Genomic DNA, 27016 nt, shown 5'->3' with positions numbered 1-27016 from the left:
TACACCTTAAAATACTTAATAAACACGGAAACTGCAGAAGTAAAGCGAGTAAGAATAAATTCACCCTTCATGTAGTGTTTGGATTCACGGATTTGACCATTCTCTTCTACTTTTCCATCTGTTCCCTTTTCTCTAAACTAGAGAAGTCCTCTGGTTGAGAGGCTAAAGGCTAGATTAGACTATGTCTAGTATAGGTGCTTTCTAATGCTAAGATTTGTTAATCTTTATTGTTTTATATGGTGTCCTGGTGTGGTGCTGTGGGATAATGTGCTGGGACTACCTGAAGCACAAGGTCGGTGGGTCAAGCTTACCAGTTGCTCCTCCAAAACCCTATATAGGGTCACTATGGATTGGAACCAACTTGGCGGCACTTAACAACAACATTGGTCTCATACAGAGGTCCACTCTATTTCCTCAGTACCTTTAGTTTCACTGGCTGCCAACCTGGTTAGTCTACAGCCATATAAATTAAGAGGTATCACAGTTGCTTCTCCCAGAGTTTTACTCTCACACTCATCCTGACAAGAGCTCTTCCACACATATGAAAACATACACAGATGCACACATGAACAGTGTCCTAATACACCCAACAAAGAGGCACTGTTGAAATGGCATTCTCACCTTTGCAGGTGTGGTATCCGTTTACACTGCCTACAGAGCTTCCTATAGAGGGCAGTATGGAACCTGAGCAGAAGGACAGGGAGACAAACAGGGCAAGACAAACGTTAGGAATACAAACAGGCACTGCATTTGTTTTTTGGCACTCACTTTAAGCTTGGGTATCAAGAAGTTAACACAGCACAAGACAACATACTCATGGAAAGAGACAGGTCATTTCAGCTGCCAGACAAAAGTATCCTTCAAGTTGAGAAAAAGCTCCTTAGCACTGATGATTCTTTTGTAAAGGAAATCTAAGATCCTTTCTTAAATTGACAACTTAAATTCTTTGGCCCTGCCCTAATATTTCAAAGCAAATATGTATAAGTAATATGGAATCCTGATGTAGCACTGCAGGATAATACACTCGACTACAAGGTCAGTTTGAACCACAAGGTCGGTGGTTCAAAGTCACTGCTCCTTGGAAACCCTATACATGGTCACTATGGGTCCGAACCGACTCGATGGCAATCAGCAACAAAGGGTAACATTAGTAAGCTGATAGAATGCTATCTTTTTGGAATGAGGATTATAATAATGCCAAAAAGGTTCACCTTTAACATTACTGTCCTTCAATATAATAGAAAGGAACAATAAGAACAATTAAGAACATAGAATGTACCATTCTTTTAATAAAGACATTAAATGAACCTATCTGATTTTGTGTCTGCTTTGGGCCTTTTCTGTTTCTAAAGCCTATAATTTCACTGATGTTCTCCCTTAGCTGATTCCTTGCATCTCAAGTTAAAAACAAAGCAAACAAAAATCCTCATCATTTAATTATAAAAATTATACATCAATCTTAAAAATATTCAGGCTACAATACTACATTAAAATAATAAAATTCTAATATCCATTAATTTCACTCTGGAAAAAGTCATGTACAATGACATTATATTTTAAAAAATAGTTATTTGGGTGATAATTATAAAATGCTTAAACGTTAATTTTATTATATTTTCCATTCAAAAAGAAATGGGTCAAATTAAAAAAATCATAATCCACTGTCATGGCAAAAAGAAAGTCGACAGGTAATGGGGAGTCCTAACTCAGTATGTGAGCCTTCATCTCTGGACAGACCTCAGTTCTGCTCTAGGATGTTATAATAAAATACCTAGCCTGCCAGTTCTCATGGGGATAATGGAGAAATGGAAAGGCAGTGAGATAATGCATGTGAAAGCACTTTAGTAAACAAAAAGAGGTACACAAATGTAAAGAATAGCAATGTTCATGGTTGCTCAGAGCTGAAGCGATCTTTGAAGCACCCAGGTTAGTGATTTTCAAAACATTCTTGAGGAGGGATTTTAGAAATTCTGTAAATGTTTGGCTTAAATTTAATAGTGAGATTATAAAACAACTTAGAAATGGAAGTATTATGCACATTTAGTTATGCTGAACACTCTAACTGATCTTACTGAATATAACCAATTTATGCCATCTTTTGGAGAGGAATAAAATGGTTCTTGCCACCTTGCATATATTGAATCTTCTTTTTGGAGTGTCACTGGGAATAGTTATGACTGACACTTTATAATATTCAAACATGTACATGAACACTCATGTATACGGTGCAAAGGAAGACACATCTGCAGCACATGTGTACTGTACTAAATTAAAAGCACATCTATGCAGAGAAAGCTCTCATCAAGGCAGAAATGCATGTTGATAAAATGTTAACACTTCAGGCCATGACAATGACAAGTTTTATTCCCAAGGCTGACTTAAAGTGTTGTTTTATGGTTCAGAAATGAATGTGAGTTCTTATTAGATAGTCTTAGTGATCTAACTTTGAAACAAGAACTTATTACATTACTTTCAAGCTTCCAGTTCAGTTTTATCAAAGTATTCCAAGATTATAAAGTGAACTGTTAAAAACATCTTTTACAACTACTGAGTGAGTCCTATTTTCTAAATGTAATAAAACCAAATAAAATCCAGAAATATATCAGATGGTGAAACTCATCCAATAATCTCCCTTCTCAAAATTTTATACTCACATAATAAAGAAATGCTATAATCAGCTTATAAGGGAAATTTACGCGAATTTTTTTTGTTTTATATGGTTTCATGAGATTTAAAAGGTTTGAACCACTACCAGTCAAGTCCAAGAGCCATCAAATTATAGCCCACTGGCCAAATGTGACCCTCTGTTTCTGTATCTCAAGTTTTATTGGAACCTGGCCACACCCATTCATTTACATATTGGTTACAGTTGCTTTTGTGCTTCAGTGGCAGAGATATAGTAGTGGCCAAGACCATATGGCCCAAAAGTCTAAACTATTTGCTGTCTGGCCTTTGATAGATAAGTTTGCTGACTCAGAATCTAGTCACACACTAATTCACTGACTTCCACACTATGGGTTGTTGTTGCTGTTGTTATGTGCCATGGAGTCAGGTCCGACTCATAGCGACCCTGTACAGGGTTTCCAAGGCTGTAAACCTTTACGGGAGCAGAAAGCCTCATCTTTCTCCTGCAGAACAGCTGGTAGTTTCGAACTGCTGACCCTGAGGTTAGCAGCCCGATTCGTAACCACTACACTACCAGAGCTCCTTAAACCTTACAGAGCTTAAACCCACCCAGATAGTTATCTCAAGAATTAAGCATCTGAGACCCTAAAGGTAGAGTGTTTAAGGAAGTCTTTTGCCTTGTTTCTATGAGTTAGACTGTAAAAATGATCAATCCCTTAAATTGTCATTACATTCTGTGGTAACCTAAAGTTTAAAGATCTCTTTAGGTTACCACAGAATAGCAGTTATTTTAAGAAGGGGGGAAAAAAAAGCAACCTTTTTCTTATACCAATTTCAGTGACTGTAAGAGTGAAGTAACATAGTTCGGTAATAAAATCTATGGGGTACCAATTAACAATCAGCAGCTGACCATGAGCTTATATTGGATTTTGTTTGAAAGACTTAATTTGCAGACAGGGGTTATTCATACATCTGAGCACAATCTCTACATTCCCTCCCAAGAAGTGTGCCAGTTCTGCCTAGTGTAGCAATATGGACTCTCAAGAATCTAGTTTCTCCCTGGATATTACACTCTGCAGAGCCAGGGTGACCCAAGGTTAAGATGATGTACACGACTATCCCATTCACATGTTACATGTTTAAAAGAAATTCCTCAAAATGGGAAAACACATTTTAATCCTCTCATGTTTATATGACATTTCTAAGAAGGCTAAGGAATCCCTTACTTTTCTCATCATGGAAAAGAATTTCGAAAAACAGAGCAATATTACATAACAAAGGGGAGACCAGATTAGGTTAAGGGCTGTGGGGATGCTGTTTTATGGACCCCTTTGTCCTCTTTTTCAGTCTCTATTCTGATCAAGCAAAGAGAGACTGTACTCACTTGTCTTGGCTTGGGAATCGGGTGCTGTGATCTCCACAATGAGATTTTCTAAGGAAGTGCCTTTGCAGCTGATCTCTTCCACCAGGGTTCCCTTCCTTTCCCAGTCATCCATGAGACCCTGTTTAAAGAACAAAATAGCTAAATGTAGTATCTGTAATCTTCTCATAATAAATTAGAATATTTGCTCTTTTACATATAATCCCTAAAGTTTCGACAATTAGTAAGAGATCATACTCATATATTCAGCCATTTCAAGGTCCTGGTTTAGCCAGCCAAGCTGTGGGAGAATGCTATCATGGAATATTCAGGATCTTCTGATTCATTCATTCATTCATCAAATATTTACTATGGGCCAGACATCATGCTAAACTCTGGGGATATGGCAAAGGATTGACATGATTTCTAAAACTGAGAACTCAGATTATCAATTGCATTTTAATATGATAAATGGAAAGTCAGTAAACTCTGAAAGCACAAAAGGTTATATATGCCATTCAGCATAGAATGAGAAGAGCTTTAAGAAATGAATTTGCCAGGTGGACAAAGGGGTGTGTGTAAAGTGTCTGAGGAAAAGATAACAGGAACTAGACATTCGGCTGTAGAAATCACAGATACATAGAATCACAGAACACACTTTGCATATTTCAGAGTTCTAATTACCACAGAAAGTTAACAGGAAACAATGGCATCTGCTAAGACAAAAGTACAAGGTGGTGCTAAGTCTCCAAGATGTGGAATGTTACTCCTTTCAAAGCAGGGCCACTATCTTAGTCTTCATTCCCTCCCTCAACAGCGAATTTCTCTGGCAATTTACTTGGTTTGCTTCTGACTTTCAGGAGCCAAGTAGCAGCAGAGAAAGACACAGAACCCAATGACATCTAACAAGCTTATGCTATCTAACTTCATACTGACCCTCAGTCATACCTTGTTGTTTCTCTTATTAATCACTTTTGAGTCACAGGGCCATAGTCCCCAAACTGCATCAACTCACAGAATATTTTCAATTTTGGAGGGAAATACAGTGACATCTGTTGTACACCATGTGAACAATTATTAAGATGTTTGGACTAGTAACAAGTGACTTGTTAACAGTACCCATGAAAAGTTTACTGAAAGGCTAAGAACATCACGAATCAATGAACTCCTGCCATAGGGAATTCCCCACAGCAATTGCACCTGGCACCCTCTTCTGTGGACGCAAACATTTCCTTTTATCTGTTCAACATAAAGCCTGCTTTGCTGAGAAAATAAGGAGGAAAGTTTAAGAGTCAGTTTACAGAGTAGGCTGATTTAAGCAAAAAGAAGAGCTACCTTAGCAGCGAGGGCAGGAGCTGGATGACTAAGGATCAAAAACAGAACATAAAAGATTCTATAGGGGATGGGAGAAAGGTAGGTCCATCCTTTAAGGTGCCTTCCAGCCATCTAATTTTAACTTTTCCTTTATTAGCTAGAGTACCACTAGCTCTTTTTTGCCTTTCGTATATGATCGTATCTGACTAGTTGCTCATTTTTGCCAAAATGTTTAAATATACAAGAAAGTAACCTTTTTGAGGATCAGACTTAGTCTACTATACAATCCACCATTATAGCAGAGACACTTAAGAAACAGGTGAAGCTTTATATAATATTCCCAAAAGACGTTTTTGCTTTTGTTCTGAAAATATGGAGCTCAGTTCTTAGGTAGGTGTAGGTGGGAATTACATTCCAATAAACATAATGGAAGGATTTCTAGTCTGATGAGACTGGCAACTTGGATTTCTCATATCACTTCCCTACCACATTTGGAGATTAAGCCAAACAAGCTTCTAAACTGCTATATAGTTCAATTCCTGGAGACTCTTTAGTTTACCTACCTTCAGGTGTTCCATCTCTTTTTCTAGTTCTTTAGTACTCCTGAAAGTTTCTGTAGGTGGAATGCTTCCTTCAGTTTCCTTCAGCCATTTCTGGAAGGTCCTAACTAGCTTTCTGAAGTCATCCAATTGCTCCTGGCACGATGATGCATCTTCCTCTCTGTCAGTGAAGAAGTTTTGTTACTTGCCAGAAGAAGCTTTGTAAAGAAGTCAATCTGAGTTAAGATGAGTTCATGCTGGGACTCTAAGCATCAGTTCCTAGCAGGGCCTTTCCTTTCCATAAGCTTTTCCACAGCAGGTTTAGCTAAACAATCATATATTATGTAGGAAAGCATCAAACACAGGAATCTGTTGCCCTAGTTTGGACATTCCTGAGGGAAAGAGTCTTCAATCTTACTCTGGTTAAAATTAAAATGAGAAAAACTAAAAGGAGCCTGCTATTTAGGCACTACAAATATAATGAAAAGAATGTAGGTGTTGGATCCAAATTCTATCTCTGCTACTTGTTAGGTATTTGACTCTTTCAAGGCCTAGTTCAAATACTAATCTTTAGCAAGCATAATGCTAAACTGAGTCTCAGAGAAGTCCAGTGACTTATCCCTGGGTGGAACACCTAATGAAGAAAACAAATAACGGTTTTGGAAATATCCCCATGTAACAGCAGCAAGGCAGTGATCCTGATTCCTCATACAGCTAAAAGCCCTCAAGTCTTTGGGAAGGAAAACAGAGCCTTCTTAGTCTTTATCCCCATCATCTTCATTACTCAGTGGTTAACTGCTGAATGTCAGTGGTTGGAACATACCCGTGACTCTGTGGGAGAAAAGACCTTGAAATATGAACCCATGATCCTATAAATTTTTATGACCCAGGATACCCTATGGGACAGCTCTCCTCTGTGTTATAAGGTTGATAGGAGTTGGAATCAATATAACAGCAAACAACAACTTAATACTTATATGTCCTTGGGTGGTACAAGTGTACTGCCATTGGCTGCCAACCTAGAACTCTATGGCAGAAAGACTGGCTGATCTACTTCTACAAAGATGACTGTTGTTGCATATTGTTGATTCTGACTCAAAGTGACCACATATGACAGAGTAGAACTACCCCATATAGTTTCCTAGGCTGTAATACTTATGGGAGCATATCATCAGATCCTTCTCCATCAGAGCCACTGAGTGAGTTTGAATTGCCATGCCAACTTTTAGGTTAACTATTGCACCATCAGTCAAGAAAAACCTATGGAGCCCTTCTACTTGGAACCCTTCTACTCTATGGAGCTGCCATGAATTGGAACCAACTCAACAGCAATGGGTAACGTAGTATTTGTTTGACCAATTGCTTTTCTCTTATGACTAAGGCAGTCATCTATTAAACCAACGTATTCTAGTTTTTTGGGGGGGAAACTTTTTATTGTGAATTGAGTAAAGGTTTACAGAGATGATCATCAGTTTTACATTCAGTAAATCATATACTTTGTTTTAGCTCAATGATTGTAATCCTCTCCATGTGGCTCTTATTTCCATTCCACCCTCCTTCCCAACTGTTCTGAACTTTGTCCTTAGGTAAATGTTGCCTTTTTTATCTTGAACAGTTGACCATTCCATGGTGAGTATACTTTACTAGTGTTGTTGCCCTCCATATAAACCTATCTACCACTTTGCTGAAAATTGGACCATGAGGGTGAATTCTGTTTCAGAGCAAAAGTGGGTGGCCAAGGGCCACAGTCTCAGATTACTCCAGTTTATTTCTGACCAGTACGCAGAGTTTTTTAAAAAATAATTTTGAGTTTTGTTCCACATTTTCTCTCATACCCTATACAGAACATTCTAATGTGAGCACTTTCAGAATAGTTGATAGTGGTAGCTGGATCTTCTGATCTCAGAGTCATGGAGACTGATGTTCACATTAAACCAAGATTATTTATGGCTAACTGAAGATCTGTTAACTCTCTTAAACCCAAATGGGAATTTCTAATAGGAACCATGGCTTTTTCAAAGGTGAGCTGATAATTCAAAGTAAGCCTTCTTTTTGCCACATATTCTCTTATTTGCTTGAAGAAGAATCTGGACATTCCCCACAAATAGCAACTTAAGCAGGTCAAATAAGCAGAATGAGTGTCAACATAACCCTCAATTGTATCTGGGAAGTCTCCAATATTTCTCTTTATTTCAAATAATCTCACTCATGTCCCTAATTTGTTGTCTTTGGTCTAAGTGCTTTTGAATCTACTGAGAGGAAAATGAAGCCCATTACTGAGAAGAAATTTATTATTTAGTAATAGAAAACCACTGCCCATTGAGTACAATGGGCATCATTGCCTGAAATAGGCACTTTCCAATCTCCTATGTCTCATTGTGACACTGTAGGATAAGAACCGGACTAGTAACTGCAAATCGGCAATTCAAACCCACCAATTGCTCCTTGGAAATCGTATACAAGGTCGCTATGAGTCAGAGCCAACTCGATGGCACTCAATAACAAGAAGTGACCAGTACACATATGAGAAAACTCACCTTTCTTTAACAGTTTTCTGTAGTTCTGTGAATTCCTTTTTAAGATTCCGTACCCTGTCCTGGTGCTGGGATAGGTCCAGTGCAAAGCCACAAGAGCTCAGTTCAGTAACCAGGTGCTCAAGTGTATCTAGGTTCTCCTGTTGGTCTTGCATTTCCAAATTAACCTCCTGCCACGGTAAAGAAGGAACCGTTTTAAATTCTCTGCTTCTTATAAGTAAATGAAGGAGGAAAAGAGGCAAATGCATTGGAACAATTGCTAGATTAAACCAGTCCACATATAGGATCTCTCCAAGTCACTAGAGAATAGCTAGAAAGGAGTCTTAGCTTCTGAAAACAAGTATTCAAAGACTTGAGAAGCAACATGACAGAATTAAAAAAAGAGGCGGTTTTGGAATCAAAAGACCCACTTACTGGGTTGAACTCCCCCACCCCCACTTTCTTTTAATAAAAAGAACTTTATTGAGGTATAATTTATATACTATAAAATGCATTCATCTTAAATGCACAATTCAGTAGTTTCAGAAATCTACAAAGCTGTGCGGCCATGGCTTACACTTTTTCTTTGCTTTCATAGTCTCAACTTAAAAATAGGATAAACATACTATCATCACTATTATCAAAACAGTATTATGTAATTAAGTAAGAAAAAACAATTTGTGGCATTGGAAAAATAGGAGAAGGGGCAAAACTACATCTTCAGATTACACAAAAGTGTACTTTACAACCCCCTCCACAAACAGAGTGGGCGGAGATGGGCAACTTGGTCACTGGATACTCAAATGGGAAGGGGGGAACTACAAAGGCAAGCAGTAACTGGCTTACAAGCTTTCAAGAGGGAACCTAGTGCTAGGGAGCATGGAGGAAGGCAGAATCTTCAGTGGGTACTATTCAATCTGTCTGGGCGTAGCGGATGAAAGGAAATACAGATGGGAAACTCGTGATACTGTAGTGAATAATGCTTATCAGGGTGGATTATAAGGGTTGGACATGCAAAGGTAGACATTTTGTAACAAGGAAAGGAGTGATTAATTCTCCAGTCTAGGAGCGGAGGTCTCTGGGATCATCAATGTAGAAGAGCCGAGTGCGGGACCCTACCCAGAGAAACAGAGATGCCTGAGATGGAGATAGAGAAGACAACGTGAAGTGATGAAGCTGCTGGGGACTTTGGATCCAGAGAGGAAAAGGGACTGTGGGCCGAAAAATTGGGGGGGAGAGGGGGGAGGAGGGGGAATGTAGGGGGAGGGTATCTAGGATATACCTTTGGTTGGTGGATGATGCATGGAGGGGATTGGAACCATGGCAATGAGATGATATACGATGGAATGAATGTAAAACTAAAGTTCTCTCATGTAAACTATCATATAATTCACAATAAAACATTAAAAAAAAAAAAACTACATAGGAATTTCAGCCTAAGATTTAGGAGCCAGGTTCCTGTGTTCATAGGTTATACCTTTTACAAACACTGTTAACGAATCTCCTATCTCATAATTATTTCACATTAGGTATATACAGTTTTCATATTTAGTAGTTAGGAGTTTCTGAAGACAATAAATCATGAAACTTTTCCATGGAAACAAATATTAGCAATATTTTGTACAGCATTTATATTCTGACTTAGCTTACTTTCTCATCCTCTTTTATTTCTTTATTATGTGGAAATGATTCCAGATTTCCAGAACTTTAAAGACTTTTTAGTGAACTGATTGTGGTAATATATTTGTAATCTACAATTTGTGAATTTTTCTGGATTGGTTTCAGTGCTATTTATTTTGCCTGGTTGTATCCATAATTTTTCAAAGTTTCTGTACCCACATTTTTTTTTAAGTATGTAGAGAATCCTGTCTCAGTTGAACAACTTTGACAAACTACTTAGTATGGACTTATAGAAATCACTGGCCAATTTGTTAGTTTTCAAACAATAGTGAAATGTTTTTCATTTCATATATGAAAATAATTAAATTTGTACTTACAGTATGTGCAATTCACTTATTAGAAAATCAACAGAATGCATGTGTTAGTTTGTAAATCAAGAGTGTTCCACTGAAGATACTATGTAATATTTCTAACATAAATCTTTTTATATATTGTAAAAAAAAGCTAATACAACCTTTTGCTCATCAAAAAAAAAAAAAAGTACACTTTACAAATTAAATGATGAAAAATTATTCAATAAGTTAACAGGATATGACAGTAACCAGAAAAAAGCACACATGAAAAAAGTCCACATGAAAATTGTGCACAAAAAAATACCTCAGCAACCTAGACTGAAGTGGTCTTTATCATCGTAATTCAATATATCTACTCTAAGTTTATTTTCAGTATACCTCCTTTAAGTTTCTTTTGGAATACTGGTGTGGCACTGTGGGTTAATGCGCTAGACTGCAGTCAGTTTGAACTCCAAGGCTGGTGGTTCAAGCTCACCAGTCGTTCCTTGGAAACCCTCTAGAGGGTTGCTAGGGGTTGGAACTTACTTGACGGCACTTAACAACAATGACAAGTTTAAGGGGCTCTGGTAGCGTTAAGGGGTTACGAGTTGGACTGCTAATCACAAGGTCAGCAGTTCGAAACTACCAGCGGTTTCACAGAAGAAAGATGAGGCTTTCTGCACCTGTAAAGATTTATAGCCTGGGAAACCCAATACAGGGTTGCTATGGGTCAGAAGTGACTCGACGACACTTAACAACCACAAGTTTCTTTTCTGTCTATTTTCCACTTCCTTCATCCTTCAGGTATGACAGTGTGGTTCTTTCTGTGCATGAGTTTGGTGTGAGCATTTATTATTTTTTTCCTAAAACTGGCTGTAATTATTCTGTAAGATAATTCTGGTAAAGTTCCCACAGACTCTCTGACACAGTTTGTGTTCAATAAATGTTGGTTCTTTCCTTGCACTTCTTTTGATGGGGATGTGCTTACCTGGATCTGTTGAAAAAAGTGAGCAATATCTTGGTCTGGCTGATTTCCAGAAGCCAGCATCCGACTTTTGCTTTCCATGAACTGCTGCAGCTTTTCAGAAAGATGCTCAAACATCTCAGCCTGGGGCAAAAGCTTCTTTAGTGAGCTCTCCTTTTCTTGCTGCTGCACACAGAGCTGTTCAAAGCGTTGGCTCACCTCAGCCAGTTTGCCCTGCAGCACAGCTGCTGTGGTGCTGTCTGCTGTCTCCATGAATCGAGTCACCATCTCACGAGTGGCCTCCAAGCTGCTCCTTTGACGAGCAATATCCTGCTTCAATTTCTGCCATCAAGAATTATGTCTGTTAGCTCTGGTTCATTTACTCCAGGAGATCTGAGCCACAAACCAATAAACTGCTAATAAACTATACACTCACCTCCTTAAAGGAGGGTTGAATGATCATAATTGAGCTTTCAGAATACCATACATCTTATCCTTTTAGTTCATCCCATTTCATCAAATGACATTGTTACCACTTTTCTGCAAGCTCAACAATGGTTTGAAAACTGGGTTAAAATATTTTTAGGTGGATAAATTATTGTCTCTAGTTCTTGCTAGAAGATTCAGGGCATTTCTTCTCCTGCTATGTTTTCAAAGTAATATAATTATGGCATTTGGCAAATACACTTGCTATGCTGACCCTGGGGCATAGGTCTTACCATATTAGTGGCCAGGGCTTCTTGGATGACTCCTGATGCGAGTGATGTCACTTGCTCGCCGTCCAGGTTTTGTTCAACTTCCTTCATTGACTGCAACAGGCTCTCCAAGCTCTCCTGGACACTTTGAGAGTGGGCAATTGCCTTCTGCAGCAGTGCAGAGCGCTCAGCCAGACGACAGTAAAGACTCTGGAAACGGCTGAGTATGGAATCTGTTCAAAAAGGACAGGAGATAAAAAGAGTGGAGACTATTTAAAAGTATCTAAATTGTACATTAGTGATAATAAGAATGTACATCAAGACAAACTAATGGAAAAAACATGAAGTTCATTAGTATTTGAGCCAAATTCAATAGGCATTGTTTACTTAGTACCTACTAAGTGCCAGAAATTGTGTTAGATGTCAAAGGTTCTTCTGCTAACTTAACACTCTAAAACAGTTGCTAGGTCATAGGTCAGTATCTCACTTCTGAAACAAAGGAAGGTACATCACAATTAGCCATAAAAATGAAATTATATTTGCTATTTTGTACTGTTGTTGCTGGTGTCATCTATTTGGTTCTGACTCATAGTGACCCTGTATAAGGTCTTCGAGGGGCAGCAGGTAGGTTCTAACAGTCTACCTTGCAGTTAGCAGTCCAGTGTTTATCCTGTAGTGCCACCTCAGGACTCCATTGGTACTAGGAGTTATCAGAGAAGCCTAGATGGAAAAATGCCTATCCTACAGTGCCATACCAGGACTATTACTGGTATTTATTGTTATGCTGTTAAGTGCCATTGAGTCAGTTCCAACTCATAGCAGCCCTGTATAGTGTTTCCAAGAGTCGTTGGTAGATTTAATCACCAACTTTGCATTAACAGTTCAGTGTTTATCCTAGAGTGCCATGCCTGGAATACATGTTAGAGAAGCATAGAAGGAAGAGAGATTTTTTTCTATCTTTTGATTTTGTACACAGGTAGTGGTAGTGGTGGTCAGGACTTTACAAAGGAAGTGGCAGATCTCTTGGCTGAGTAAGAGTCCATCACACACAGTAAGAATCCTGGGGTGGTGCTGTGGTATAATGCAATAGACCGCAAGGTCAATTTGAACCATATAGTAGCTGGTTCAAACCCACTAAGCCACTATTTAAAAACCTTATACAGGGTCACCATAAGCTGGACTCACCTTGACAGTAACAACAACAACAAAACAAGTAATAGGAATAAAGAAGTGAAGAAAGGACTGGTCTGTTTGTGAAAGTAGAGAAGTAGGGTGTAGGTAGAAGGCAGGATACCTGGAGAAAGGGATTAAAGCCAGCTTGTGAAGGTCCTTCAGTGGTACAAGAATAAAATTCCTGAGAGGGAAGCTATTGGATGACAGTCTGTCTATTCATCATTATATCCTCAGTCCCCACTCTAGCACCAGATACTTGTACAGTACAATGTGATGTAGTACAGAACAGAGGTACATACTAGAAATTCAGGGAACCTTATCACCAAGAGTTTGCTGCTCCATACCTGTAGTCTCTTGAACATGTTTGTGATCTGGAGTTGGCTCCCCTTGAATTTCCATGAGGTCATGAGCTATTTTTTGGAGCTTTTCTACAGATACTTGGTGCTCAGCCAAATCCTCCTGCAACTGCTGCTTATCCATGAAAGCGGACAAAAGAAAAATATCTTGATTGAGTAACCAAAGTTGGTTCTAGGAATCTAGAGTTATTAAACTGCTTTATAGAAAGAATCTTTTTCAGTTCATTCACAGTTGGAGACAAGAGCAAAATGTTTAATAATTAGATCTTGTTCAAAACACCCCAACATATTACCTTATGTATGTATTTGCCATTGTTAGGTGTACTTAAACCATGCAGTACAAAGTCTTGATAGGCCAACACAGCCTGTGTCCTGGCTTACCTTTGCTGTTGCAAGCTGCTGTTGTAGAATCTCAGGGTCAGAGGCAACAGTATCTGACAGGAGCTTCTCCACATTGGCCTCACAAGTCCCCATCCAGGTCTGAAGGTTATTGAAGCTGCTTTGGAATAGCTGATACTGGCCGAGCAACATGTTCAGGTGAGAGCCCAGCCGTGTACACTGTGCCGGAGAAATAAGGGAAAGCCGGCCTTAGTAAGGTCACGCAAAAGGCAGCCTGGGTTTCCTGGATACAGCCCAAAGAAAGAGGCCTGCCTGGAATTGTTAGAGAACTCACGATAGCCACATTTAGGAGTAGTGCTGAAGCTCTATGAATAGACAAGTAGCATTTTCTGCAACAGAGACGGTCAATGTGCCATACTACCCATCCAATCTTATGATCTACCTGGGGAGATTTTTAAAATCATACAAGTACCCAAGGAATGTAAATCAGGTTGCAGGCAAAGGTAAAGATTAAAATGTGCAAAAACGTCTTTTGGGGAGGTTTGAGATGTTGGCAGAAAACACATTAAAGGTAAGAAGTGACTGGATTCTAAACTTTATGAATGAGAAGAAGTTCTTGGAACAGAAAGATAAGGATTTACTCTAGATGTTCCATCCAGGAATAAAGACTGTGTATTTAGGGTTTCCTGTGCTACGTCTCTTGGGAACCACAGCCTGATACTCAAGACACAAGAAGAGAAATAAGTAAGCACCTGCCCCTTCATCTTAGACTGAGCTATATCCTAATATTGCATTAGCCCCAGGGTCCTACACATCTTGGACTTTGGCAGGAGCACCAGAACACAGTTGCCTGGGGCCATTATATAAATGAACTCGCACACTGTGTCCTAAAATTCTTAATCAGAGCCTCAGAAACATCTGAAGTAGTGTGAGGGCTGCCTTACCTTTGAATGGAGAGCAGTGTATCTTTCGGTTGCATCCTTCAGCTTCTCCTTCACTAAGTGTCCAGTCGCTGATAGTTCATGGCCTTTCTCAAGACTGTTTTCTGTGTCTAAGACTTTCTGTCCAGATATAGTTACAAATCTCAAGTCTCCTTTGTGGGAAATCACATCCTCTGAGAAGCTCCCCTGACGCTTCAGCAAGGAGGGAAGCACTTCGGGGTCACTCTCTCCTTTATGCATGTTCTCTAGCTCTTTCTCAGAGCGCTCCAACCAGTTTTCAAACTCTCTATGATCCTGCAGAAACTTCTGTAACTCGTCCCTCAGGGTCTGCACCTGCTTCAGCTCTGCCTCTGACTGGGCCAGGGAAGTGGCATACTGTTCCTTCAGCTCTCCCAGTTTTTCCTGCAGTGTCTGCCGCTCCTCAGCTGTGAGATTGTGGCCGTGTTGGTCCAAGAAAGACTGAGCTGACTGGGTGGCCAGGATGAAATTTTGCTGCTGGGATAGCAGTGCTTGGTGATGAGCCTGGAAAATAATTCCCCAAAAGACAGTAAGAAAACAGTAATGATTTGGATATGTCTACAGCTAGTGGGAAAGGAGCTCTGGTAGACTAGTGGTTATGAGTCGGGTTGCTAACCTCAAGGTCAGCAGTTCAAAACTACCAGCTATTCCACATGAGAAAGATGAGGCTTTTTGTTCCCGTAAAGATTTACAGCCTCAGAAACCCTATACAGGGTTGCTATGAGTCGGAACCTACTCCATGGCACACAGCCACCACCACCACCACAGCTAGTAGCAGAGAGCAGTCTTATTAGGCCACTTTGCAGCTTCTCAGAAATCACCAATATTTCCCACTCTTTAAGTATTATTCCATATGCAAATACCAGTTGAACTTATACAGACAAGACTTCACAATTTTCAAAGTGCTTTTACATGTACTATATCTCAGTTGATTTATGGTAAAACCTTGCAATGGGGGCAGGCAATATGATACTCTTGTTAAAAATGAGGTAAGTAAATACTCAAACGATATTATATGTCTTAATTAAGGCTACAGAACCATTTAAAAGATAGAACTGTGACCAGACACTGACTTTCTCACCAAACCACAAACTACCAAACTCTAAGCAATACTGTGTCCCTACTATGAAAGCTTTTGGAAAATTGATTTTTTAAATAGATAGCCTACAGATAAGTGAAAGTAAATTATATTTTGAATTGTATCATTAATTTTTACCTTTTTTGGTACAAGCTCTATCCATGTGCATACATGTGGATGTTTTGCCTATTCTAATGGACTATAAGTTCTTTGAAGACAGTTGTGTGTTTTTAATCATGTTCTTCTTAATCAGTGGGAGATCAGACAGAACCCTATTATTGTCTCCATGCTGCCTGTGCAGCTTCCTAGAGAGGAACTCTAGCCTCTTTTCTCCAGAATTCTTGTCCAGTCTTAGCCTGAATCAACCTAATCTCCTCAGCTTCTCACATCATCTGGAAAGCTGGGCTGATAAATATAGTTCAAATAGTACTGTAGCTTTGTCTGTACAACACGCAGTGCCTCCACTCTCACCTTCAAACCTTCCTGGTATGGAGATGCTACAGGAGTCAGGAGGCTCTATGTTGACAGAGAACCATCTCTGCCCTGTGGTACTATCACGTTCCCAGACTTTGGGGCACACACTACGGTAGATATTCCAATTGCAGAAGTGGCATGCAAGAAAGTCTAATATAAAATAAGGCAATGGCTTACATAGGCTATTCAACGAAAGTATTCCAACTAAGCCTAATTTTCTTTGTTACAAAGGTTTCACTACTAAAATGTGATCTATGTGTGTTTAAATACACTAAAAACCAGCGGACAGAAGTGGGGGTACTTGAGTGTGTACAAAACTCTAGTATACCAACCCCTACTATTTGATAAGCTATTTTTTTTTCAGTTACTCAATATAATATGCTGTACTAATCACCTAATGTCCGAGGAGATGGTTTATATCCATTTCCTGGTATATACAATATTTGCTAAATGAATAAATGAGTAGAAATTAAAAGCGAGAAAGAAATGTTTTCTGCCTTCAAGTTTAGTGCCTAGATGGAAACACAGACAAAAACAGACTATAGATTAAGAAATGCTACAATGTAGGAAAGGGTATAATAGGAACATATTGTAGTAATACATCATTTAACTTTGGGAAGTGAAGAAAGTCTGCCCATAAGAAGTGACATCTAAACTAAGACCTAAACAATTACTAAAAATTAACCCAGAAGTGGGAGACACAGAGAGTAATGGAAGAGTTAAAGTGCAATCAGGAGCGTCCCAGTCTCTCCACATTCCCGCCAGCATTTATTATCCTCTACTTTTTTGATCTTTGCTGTTACTGTTGGTGTGAGATGGTATCTCATTGTTGTTTTGATTTGCATCTCTCTAATGGCTAGTGTTCGTGAACATTTCTTCATATGTTTGTTGGATGCCTGGATTTCCTACTTGGTGAAGTGTCTGTTCATGTCCTGTGCCCATTTTTTAATAGGGTTGTCTTTTTCTTGTAGAGGTGTTGTAGTTTCCTATATATTTAAAAATGAGTCCCTTGTCTGATGTGTCATACCAAAATATTTTTTCCCATTCTGTGGGTTCTCTTTTTACTCTTCTGAAGTCTTTTGATGCACATAAGTTTTTAATTTTTGGTACATCCCAATCATCTATTTTGTCTATTTTGGTTTGTGTAGTTTTCAAAGTACTTGGTAGTCTGTGTATTCCCTGAATTAGTGCCCTTACATTTGTCCCTATGTTTTCATTGATGGCTTTCATAATTCTGGGATTCACATTTAGGTTTTTAATCCATGTTGAGTTGGTTTTTATATAAGGCATGAGTTGAAAGTCTTGTTTCAATCTTTTGCATATTGCTATCCAGTTCTGTCAGCACCATCTGTTGAAGAGACTATCACCAATCCATGTACTATATTTAGATGTTTTGTCAAAAATCAGTTGGCTGTATATAGATGGGTTAATTTCTGGATTCTCGATTCTGTTCCATTGATCTATTTATCTTTCATTGTACCGTTATTATCAAGCTGTTTTGACCACTGTAGCTGTGTAGTAAATTTTGAAATTGAGGAGTGAGAAGCCTCCAACCTTGTTCTTTTTCTTAAGCAGTACTTTGCTTATCCTGGGTCTCTTTCCTTTCCACATAAAGTTTGTAATTGTTTTTACCATCTCTCTGAAGAATGCTGTTAAAATCTGGATTCGGATTGCATTATATATGTAAATTGCTTTGGGCAGTATTGACATTTTCACAGTGTTAAGTCTTCCTATCCAGGAGCATGGTACATTCTTCCATTTTTGTAGGTCTCTTTTGGTTTCTTGTGGTAGTGTTTTGTAGTTTTCTTTATATAAGGCCTTTGTTTCTCTGGTTACACTTATTCCTAGATATTTCATCCTTTGGGTGGCTATTGTAAATGGTATTGTTTTCCTAATGTCCTTTTCAATGCTGTCATTTTTGGTACAGAGGAATCCAACTGATTTTTGTATGCTGATTTTATATCCTGCCACTTTGCTGAATCTTCCAATGAGGTCTAGTAGCTTTTTTACTGAGTCTCTGGGGTTTTCTACGTATAGGATCATATCGTCCGCAAATACAGAAATTTTTAGTTCCTCTTTGCCAATTTGGATGCCTTTAATTTCCCTATCTTGCCATATAGCTCTTGCTAAGACTTCCAGCACAATATTGAATAGGATTGGTGACAAAGGGCAACCTTGTCTGGTTCCTGTTTGCAGAGGAAAGGCTTTCAGTTTCTCTCCATTGAGAGTAATGTAGGCTGTTGGTTTTGTATATATGCTCTTAATTATGTTGAGGAATTTCCCTTCAATTCCTATTTTGTTGAGTGTTTTTATCAGGAATGGATGTTGGATTTTGTCAAATGCCTTTTCTGCATTAATCGATATGATCATGTGGTTCTTTTTCTTTTTTCTTATTTATATGGTGGATAACGTTGATCATTTTTCTAATGTTGCACCATTCTTGCATCCCTGATATGAATCCCACTTGATCATGATGTATTATCTTTTTGATGTGTTGCTGGATTCTGTTGGCTAGGATTTTGTTGAGAATTTTTGCATCCATGTTCATCAGATAATTCTAAAGTTATTTCTCTTCATGTTGTCCAACATGAATCTTAGACCCTTTTCAGAATTTTTTATCCTTTTTTCTGTTTGCTCTTCTAAGTGGTAATCAGAGATTTGTCTTCCAGCTCACTGGTTCTGCCTTCCATCTCTTCTATTCTACTCCTTTGCCCTTTCAGAGTATTGTCTTTTTTATTATCGATCATTTGGACCTCTTTCTGTAGGTTTAGAATTGTTTCCAATGCTATATTTATCTAATTTGATTGTTCCTGTAGCATTTTCCTAACTTCTTCCTTATTTTTCTCAATTCCATTGTAAAGTGTTTTGAAACATTTTATAATCATTTTTCTGAATTCCTTTTCAGGTATTTCCAAGGCCTGGCCTCCTTCCAGAATGGAGTCCAGGTCTACCTCTAGGTCATTTGTCTCAGACATTTTATCTTGTTTCTGGACATGTGCTGATATGGTCATCTGCTTTTGTTTCTTGGACATGTTTATCTGTGGCCTTAATACTTAGTTGAGTATGTGTTTTGGTATTTTTTATGCTTTCTGATTGCTTCCAGGTAGATGTCAATCAGGATGTGGGCTTCCCTTTTCACTCTTCTTATTGCTTACCTCAGACTAACTTTCATAGGTGTTGTCTACCTCCTGGTATTGGCTCTTGCCTGGGTTTTGGTGTTTTACAAAGTGTGATTGTAGTTTGACTAGATGGTAGCAGTTGCTGTCTCTTCTTGGGTAATATAGGGTGAGAAAGAGTCCCCCAAAGGTAGAAGGAGAGCATAAAACAGCAAAACAGCAATAGCAAAAAAAACAAAACAAAACTAGACTGAATACTGGTCTGCCTGTTGTTCTGTGGAATTGCTGAGGGTGAACTTCACTGCACCTCCACCCTAGCCACCATCCCCACTATGTTTCTTTTCTTTCTTTCTTTTTTTTTTAAAAAACCCAGAGCTGGGTCCCTTCTTTACCAGAGAGGCAAGAATGTTTCAAGAATATGCAGAGGTCCAGAGGTGAGTGAAAGATCAGTACAACAAGAGGGTCAAATGTGAGGGAAGGTGAGAGATAAGAGCAGATAAGTAGGAACCCATCTGAGGGGACCCTTATAAACCATGTTAAAGATTTGTACTTTACCTTCAGGGCAATAGAGAACCATTAAAAGGTTGAAAGCAGGGATAAAACATTTTAGAAAGATCACTTGGCAAAATAGGGAATGCAAAAGCCAAGGGACAAAAAGACCAGTATGAGCTGCTAAAACTCCACAAGGGAAAGGTGACAGCGGCCTGATGACACTATGATCTTAGTGCTTAGTGGAGAAAAAGGAGTGTGAAATACATGGGACCTGATGATTGATTTGGTATGACAAAGTAGGAGAAAGGAAGGAATCTAAGATGACGTTTAATTTAGGCAAGGAAGTGGGAATACAGAAACATAGGACGAAAAATATGTTTGATTTGGAGTAGAAGGTGTAAGACAGGAGATTCATTTTTCATTTTAAGGTGCTTGTGGTTCCAAGTTGCAAGCAGAAAAATGGATTTATAGCCAGGTTTAAAGGTCAGGACAGGCATCTGGGCTCAAGATAAACATATATGGCATTCATTAGTGCAAATGGTAACTGAAGTGTTATGAGTGAATGAGACCACCCTAAAGATAGGAAGAGGGCCTAGCACTCAACCTCGAGAGCAGCACATCAATATTTCAAAAGTAGACTTGTAAAAAGAAAGGAGGAGTATCAGGTTAAAGGTGCCATGAAAATCAAGGGAGAAAGGTTTTCAAGATGAGTGTCCAACAGTGTCTGTCATGGGTTGAACTGTGAACCCCCCACCCCACCCCGAAGACTGAGTCCTACCCCTACTACCTGTGAATGGGAACTTATCTGAGATAGGGTTTTGCACATGGAATCAAGTTAAGATGAGGTCATTAGGGTGGACCCTAGTCCAGTATGCCTGGTGTCCTTATAAGAATAAAAGAGACATGGATATATACAGAGGAAAGAAGGCCAGGTGAAGGCAGAGACAGAGACAGAGACTGGAATTATGCCACCACAAGCTAAGAAATGCTCAGGGCTACCAGAAGCTAGGAGAGACATGAGTGACCCTCTTTAGAAGCTTTGTGGGGCGCATGGCCCATCCAGTACTTTGATTTTGAGCTTCTGCCCTTCTGAACTGTGAAATAATAAATTTCTGTTGTTTTAAGCCATCCAAATTTGTGGTGATTTATTACAGCAGCCCTAGTGGGAGAATAACACACAATGTCAGAAACTGCTGAGACATTAAAGAAGATATGGGCTGAGAAGTGCTCTCTAGGTTTAGGTCACAGATGTCACCATGAGTTGTCCAGACTCCCCTAGTACAATGAGGACAAGCTACGAGCCTCACCTTTATCTTCTCACACTGCTCATCCAGCTTCTCTGGGGCTTGCTTCACCTCCAGGTGACCATCAGTGGTATCCAAGGCTCCTTTTCCTGAGCCAGCTCCTGAAATCTGCTCTATTCTTGGGAGGCTGGCCTGCAGCTGCCCACCAGATGATCCCAGTGAAGTTACCCAGTCCAAGAGAGTGTCAATCTTATTCCTGTTTTCTGCTAGGTCCTTTGCTGCTTTACTCTGAAAGTCACAGAGAAGGCCTCAGATACTCAGCTATACAACCAGTGGTTAAGTAAGGGGGTTGGAGCAGAGGTGTACATTTTTATGATTTAGGGAAAAAAAAAAAAAAGACAGAGAAGCTTTAATACCAAATATCTCTGGACACAAAGAACATACAAAACCTGTTGAAAAATAATTATTTAAAACAATCTCTAAATTTCTTTCTAAATCCTCCTACCGTGGCAAGGCTTCAGGGAATCCTTTCTAGATATACAGAAATGGCCCATTGGTAGGGTAAGAAATAGCACAGTCATGCTCAATTATCTGGCTGCACATCCCTAAGGGAAAGGTAGACTTTTCTCATTCTTTTCTCTGCCAAACAGAACAATGAGTTCTTAACTTTGTCTCTCAAATTCTATTTTCTGAGTCAAGTATTTTAATTAAGAGGGTTGTTAATTTATTTGTTAACATGTATTCTGACATGTATCTGAAATTATACAATTCAGAATTCATCCTCATGTAACTTATTTCCTCTTTTTCATGTTCTCTACCTTCCTCATGAGGTCAGAACCCATAGTCAAATGAAGGATTCCAATTCTAATTCAAACTTACTGCTAACTGGGGTGCAGAAGACCACTTTAGACCTTGGTTTATCACAGTGTAATGATTCCAATTGTAATTATGTACTACTTTTCTAATTAGCCAGAATACTAAGTAAACTGATAGTAATCTTTCTCTCTGTGTATGTATTTTGTAATAAGCAGTCTCTACCAACTACTCCTGATTCAAAAGTCCTTCTGGATGCTTCTTGTAAAAATAACGATGGATTCACTGACCAGATTCTAAAGCAAACTTTTTTTGGTGACTCTGTTCTCCCTACATACTCTCATTTTGTAAGGGTACTTTTTGAAAAATACCAAGTGTTACAGTAGTCTGGTTACCTTTTCAGTCTTTTGTTGTAAGGCTGAGGTCACTGCTTCCTCCAGCTCCTTCTGGGCTACTCGTGTTCGACCCTGGAGCGCTTCGTATTGCTCCTTAGCCTGATGAAGTTTTTCCCTAAGAGTTGTTATTTCATGAGGGCTCAGCTTGTTCTGGTTCTCTTCCAGGAACCCTTCAGTGTCTTTGACAATACCGGCAAATGAGGTGGCATGATTCTGAATGTCCTCCTGTAAATCCTTAACACATGAAAAGGGGGATGGTAGTGCCTTCAACTTTGATACAAAGATGAAATGGCTAGGATGACATTTCTATAACAAACTTATGTCCCTAACTAATTTGTTTAAGGTTTAGACCTAAACCAATGAAATTGAATTTGAAACTATTTAATTTTCTAAGTAAATATTTATGAAGGCAAAAGGAGACTACCCATAAATATGTTGATTACTGTTGTTAAGTGCCACTGAGTCAGTTCCAACTCACAGCAACCTTGTATAGGGTTTCAGAGGAGCAGCTGGTGGGTGTGAATTGCTGACCTTTTGTGGTTAGCAGTCCAGTGCCGACACCAGTGCCACACCAGGACTCCATATGCTGAATAGCAGTGATTTTCATTTTGCAGCTATTTATCCTCAAAGAAAATCATTTTTCTATAAAGAGTTGACGACATAATTCGAGGCAAGTTGAGGCCTGGATAGTCATGGTTATCACCCATTATTCTTAGTGTAGGCTATGAGGACCAGCATGATCTAGCTCCTGCCTACCTCTCCAACCTTCTTATTCTTTATGCCCTGCCAAACTAGCTGCACTTTACTTCCTTTACTATGCTGTGCTCCATTCCACTCCTATCTCAGGTCTGACATATAGGCCTTTCCCTGGTATGTTTTCTCCTTCCTTCTTGCACTAATGCCTACATAGTCTTCATTTCTCAGTTGGACACCTTCTAAGTGACAGATAGTAAGCCTCTATGAATATTTGCAAAAGAATTTTTTTAAATGGATTAATTCATACTGACCTTCAAGTCACTTTGGTTCTTCTGCAAGGCAGAGAGATCCTGTTGGGTTGCTCTGCCTTGGTGGCCCATCAATGTTCTTTCTGCCAGTCCTATCCAGTTGCAAAGATCCTCCAGTTTTTGGTGACAGGTACTCTGTTGTTTCTGCAGGGTCTAATTAAAATGCAAAGGGGTCAAGAGACAATATTTCTCATTTCATAAACACAAAATAATCTCCTGAAATATAAAACAGGAAGGTTACATATCAAGAATGAACAAGTTGGTGGGAGTCTGGAACAGGAAAAGACACAGAAATCATACTCAAAAAACTCCCCTTCTTTGGACAGTCTATTGACTATGGTCTGTGGTCTGGATGACAACCAGAGATAAATCTCTGGAGAGAATACTCCTACTATAGTTTTTTGTTTTGTTTTGTTTTTGCCAGGTTGCTGTTACTATCCTTGGGAATGGAAAATAGAGAGCCCAGATCTTGAAATCCACCAATGATGATGGTGATGACATCAGATGGGGTGAATATGATAACTTCTTTCACCAGAACTAGGGAGTTGGCTACATATTAAGTCAAAATACAGAAAATTAAAAGAACTGGGCTAGAAGGAAAATCAAGGATCTGGATAATTCATAAGTTAATTTAAGTTAATAATTGAACTGACTTTATAAATCAAACAACTCACAAATGCAGAAACCCATTAAATAGAATGATTACATGCCAGGCATGAGGAGTCTTGAGCTAGCTATTTTGAGAAGAGGGAAACTGCCTAAGAATAGCAACTGGCTCAGTTCTTCAGGTGACTACAGTGATATTGAAGGGAAAATTCAGATCTAAGGGGAGGGAGGGAGGATGCTTCTGTGTCTGATCCTATCTCCAGATCTCATAGCACTTGCATGACACTGAAGCACCTGATTGAGCAATTGAGCATGATGTGTTCTCCTGACCATCCTTCTAAAACCATTTTCCACCAGGGACTACCTTCTGATGGCGTTTTAGCCACCTGCACTTACAAACACGTGCCCAAATTGGCCCTCTCTCCCCCTCTTTGGGACAAATAGAAGGGCTCTGGAAGAGAACTCCTAAGAGCTCTTCAGCTGTAAAACGGGATCTTCATGGGTTAGGATGGGTGCAGACTGAATCTGAAAAAAGCAAAGCAAACAAGTTAACACAGACATACACACATATTCAGGGAATATATAGAGAGAAGCAGAGCATTTCTGACAATAACAAGGTTAATACACATTGTGAAATTAATTACGTGCTCAGGGAGAATTATCACATGCAGTTATATCACCTGCTGCAGCTCAGGAGCCTACCCTGGGTCTATGCTGTGTCTCCAAGTGCTCAGACCAAAGCTATTTCAATAGTTACCCACAGGCTGCCCCATGCTCTATGGATTCCTAAGTGAGGGTCTTGCAAGGTTTTCAAATTTGGAAAGGTAACTAAAGTATTTAGCTTTCAATACAGTTGAAATAACTACACAGTAAATGTGAATATATTGCCTGGCTCTGAAGCTCCATTCTTTCTTTCTCTTCCTTTCCCTCTCCCTCTCAGTCTCTCCTCTCAGTCCTATTTAACACAGTATTTGGTGGTAATGACAATTATCATATCATTTTGATAATGCTAACTTGCTGTTCAAATAACAAAAATGCTGTTACTATTAGTGTAATTATGTTGCATTTTATAAGTAGATGGTTATAATGAAAGATAACAGGATGGTTAGATCTTCAAGATCTAGCACTCCTACAGATTGTGTTCCACGATTGAACAGGCAATGGACACCACATAGTAATAAAAGAGGTGCTAAAAATTGATATAATTCTAATTAAAATTTCTGTGTCAACTTTTTGAAGGTTGCCAAGGAATCTTATTGTAAATCATGTGCTAAATCCCACTCTAAATCTGATTTTAGAGCCATTCTTCTAAAGTTTTCAGAGTATCTAACTGTTCCTAACAAGTCTTAAATGGATACTAAGGTAGAAAGTAGGGGAAGAAAGGATGAGGTATATGATTTTTATTTGAAAGTCAGAGGCAATTAGATATATTGAGGGTAGTCTCACTAAAAAGTAAAGACTTGCATATGCATTCACATGTAAACACACATGTACTCTCAACACACAAAACAAAAAACACAAGCAAGAAAAACAGCTGCATCTGAGACCAAAACCATACTGATGGGAATGGCATGAAATTTCAAAACTGGTAAACCCAGGTTCCATGAATCATGATAGATGGAGCCTGACCAAAGAACCCAAAGACAAAAGACATCCCCAAAAGACAAACTAAATACAGCTGCTGGTGCTGTCTGACCTTAACCTGGGTTGCCTGCTCCAGTTGAAGAAGGTGCTGCAACACACTGAACTGAGCTGCAGTGTGTTCAACAATGTCCTGGAAGGACCTCTGCAGATCATTCAAAAGCCTCAGCAGCTGTTGGTTCTGCTGAGGGGACAAGTCCTGGGTGTGTTCAGAGATAAAGAACTGAATATCAAAAGCAAGAGCATCCAGCTGAGATTTCCTTTCAGATATAGGCTGCTTTAAATCCTGAGGCAAGTAGAGAAAGGGGAAAAAAAGGAGAGAGAGGGAAATGAAATTAGTATTTCTCTATCCACATAAGAGCTATTAACGCTAATCAAAGAACTAAGGAAAGCGGTTAATTTCTTATATTTTTGTAATCAGCACTGATGATTTCTAGGTCCAACTAAGCACTGGACACCTTCACTTCTGAATTCTCCAAACTCCTTGTCAATTACAATTAAGTTTCCTTTACTGGACTCTGACTTCTAAATGCAATAGACCTTCAATTATTTATACTAATAGAACTATACAATTACTAATTCAAGATATCTGTGAATTAGAAACAAAATGTTTTGGAATGTATAACATGAATTACTTTTCTGAGATTCACCTTTCAAATTTTATTTTCTTAGGTTTAAATATCTGCTATTTTTGTCCAGCATTGAGCTACTGGTAGACTAGAACTGAGGGAAATGCAATTTTTGTTGGTGGTTCAGTAAGAATTGATTTTTAAAGTAATTAATATTGTTTATATATATGTGGTGCTATAGGATAAGCACTAGACCACAATGTTAGTTTGAACCGCAAGGCTGGTGGTTCAAACTCACCAGCAGCTCCTTAGAAACCCAATACAGGGTGTCACTATGAGTGAGCACTGACTCACAGTCACTTAAAACAACAACAATACCTATTAAAACTGTGAAAGGTTACAGTCAACGTTATTTGTTATGGTGGTGGTGGTTGTGTGCCGTGGAGTTGGTTCCGATTCATAGTGACCCTGTACAGGATTTCTGAGGCTATAAATCTTTACGGGAGCAGAAAGCCTCATCTTTCTCCCGCACAACAGCTGGTAATTTCGAACTGCTGACCTCAAGGTTCGCAGCCTGATTCGTAACCACTATGCTACCAAAATAAAAATTGTTACAACACTACAGTGAATAGTTTTTAGAAAGTCAATTAAAAAGATGCATTTTTCCCATAAACATTTCCCAATTATCAATCATATTGTGCTAGGTACAGAAAAAAACCATTAGGATATCTACATCTCTATCATTTTGAAACTGAGCGGACAATCCTGCAAAGCTGGCAAGGAGAACTTCGTGAG

General features: G+C 39.0%; 1 protein-coding gene across 1 annotated transcript in view; it reads right to left on the bottom strand.

Annotated features, from left to right (window-relative positions):
- The window catches only part of LOC102830374 (microtubule-actin cross-linking factor 1-like), a 474365-nt gene that overhangs the window by 132338 nt on the left and 315011 nt on the right, over window positions 1-27016 (bottom strand). Inside the window, exons 36-47 of the mRNA XM_006867570.1 lie at window positions 23409-23558; window positions 22402-22635; window positions 21257-21481; window positions 14775-15293; window positions 13873-14049; window positions 13480-13603; window positions 11987-12195; window positions 11292-11609; window positions 8376-8542; window positions 5863-6019; window positions 4010-4127; window positions 622-684 (exon numbers count right to left, since the gene is read on the bottom strand). Coding sequence (XP_006867632.1) covers window positions 622-684; window positions 4010-4127; window positions 5863-6019; window positions 8376-8542; window positions 11292-11609; window positions 11987-12195; window positions 13480-13603; window positions 13873-14049; window positions 14775-15293; window positions 21257-21481; window positions 22402-22635; window positions 23409-23558 — 2461 coding nt within the window. The remainder of the gene's footprint in view (window positions 1-621; window positions 685-4009; window positions 4128-5862; window positions 6020-8375; window positions 8543-11291; window positions 11610-11986; window positions 12196-13479; window positions 13604-13872; window positions 14050-14774; window positions 15294-21256; window positions 21482-22401; window positions 22636-23408; window positions 23559-27016) is intronic.

This window comes from Chrysochloris asiatica, unplaced genomic scaffold, assembly GCF_000296735.1.
Source record: "Chrysochloris asiatica unplaced genomic scaffold, ChrAsi1.0 scaffold00106, whole genome shotgun sequence".
Lineage (NCBI taxonomy): Eukaryota > Metazoa > Chordata > Mammalia > Afrosoricida > Chrysochloridae > Chrysochloris > Chrysochloris asiatica.
The sequence above is the reverse complement of the archived record's forward strand: the minus strand, read 5'-3'. Positions and strand labels throughout refer to the sequence as shown.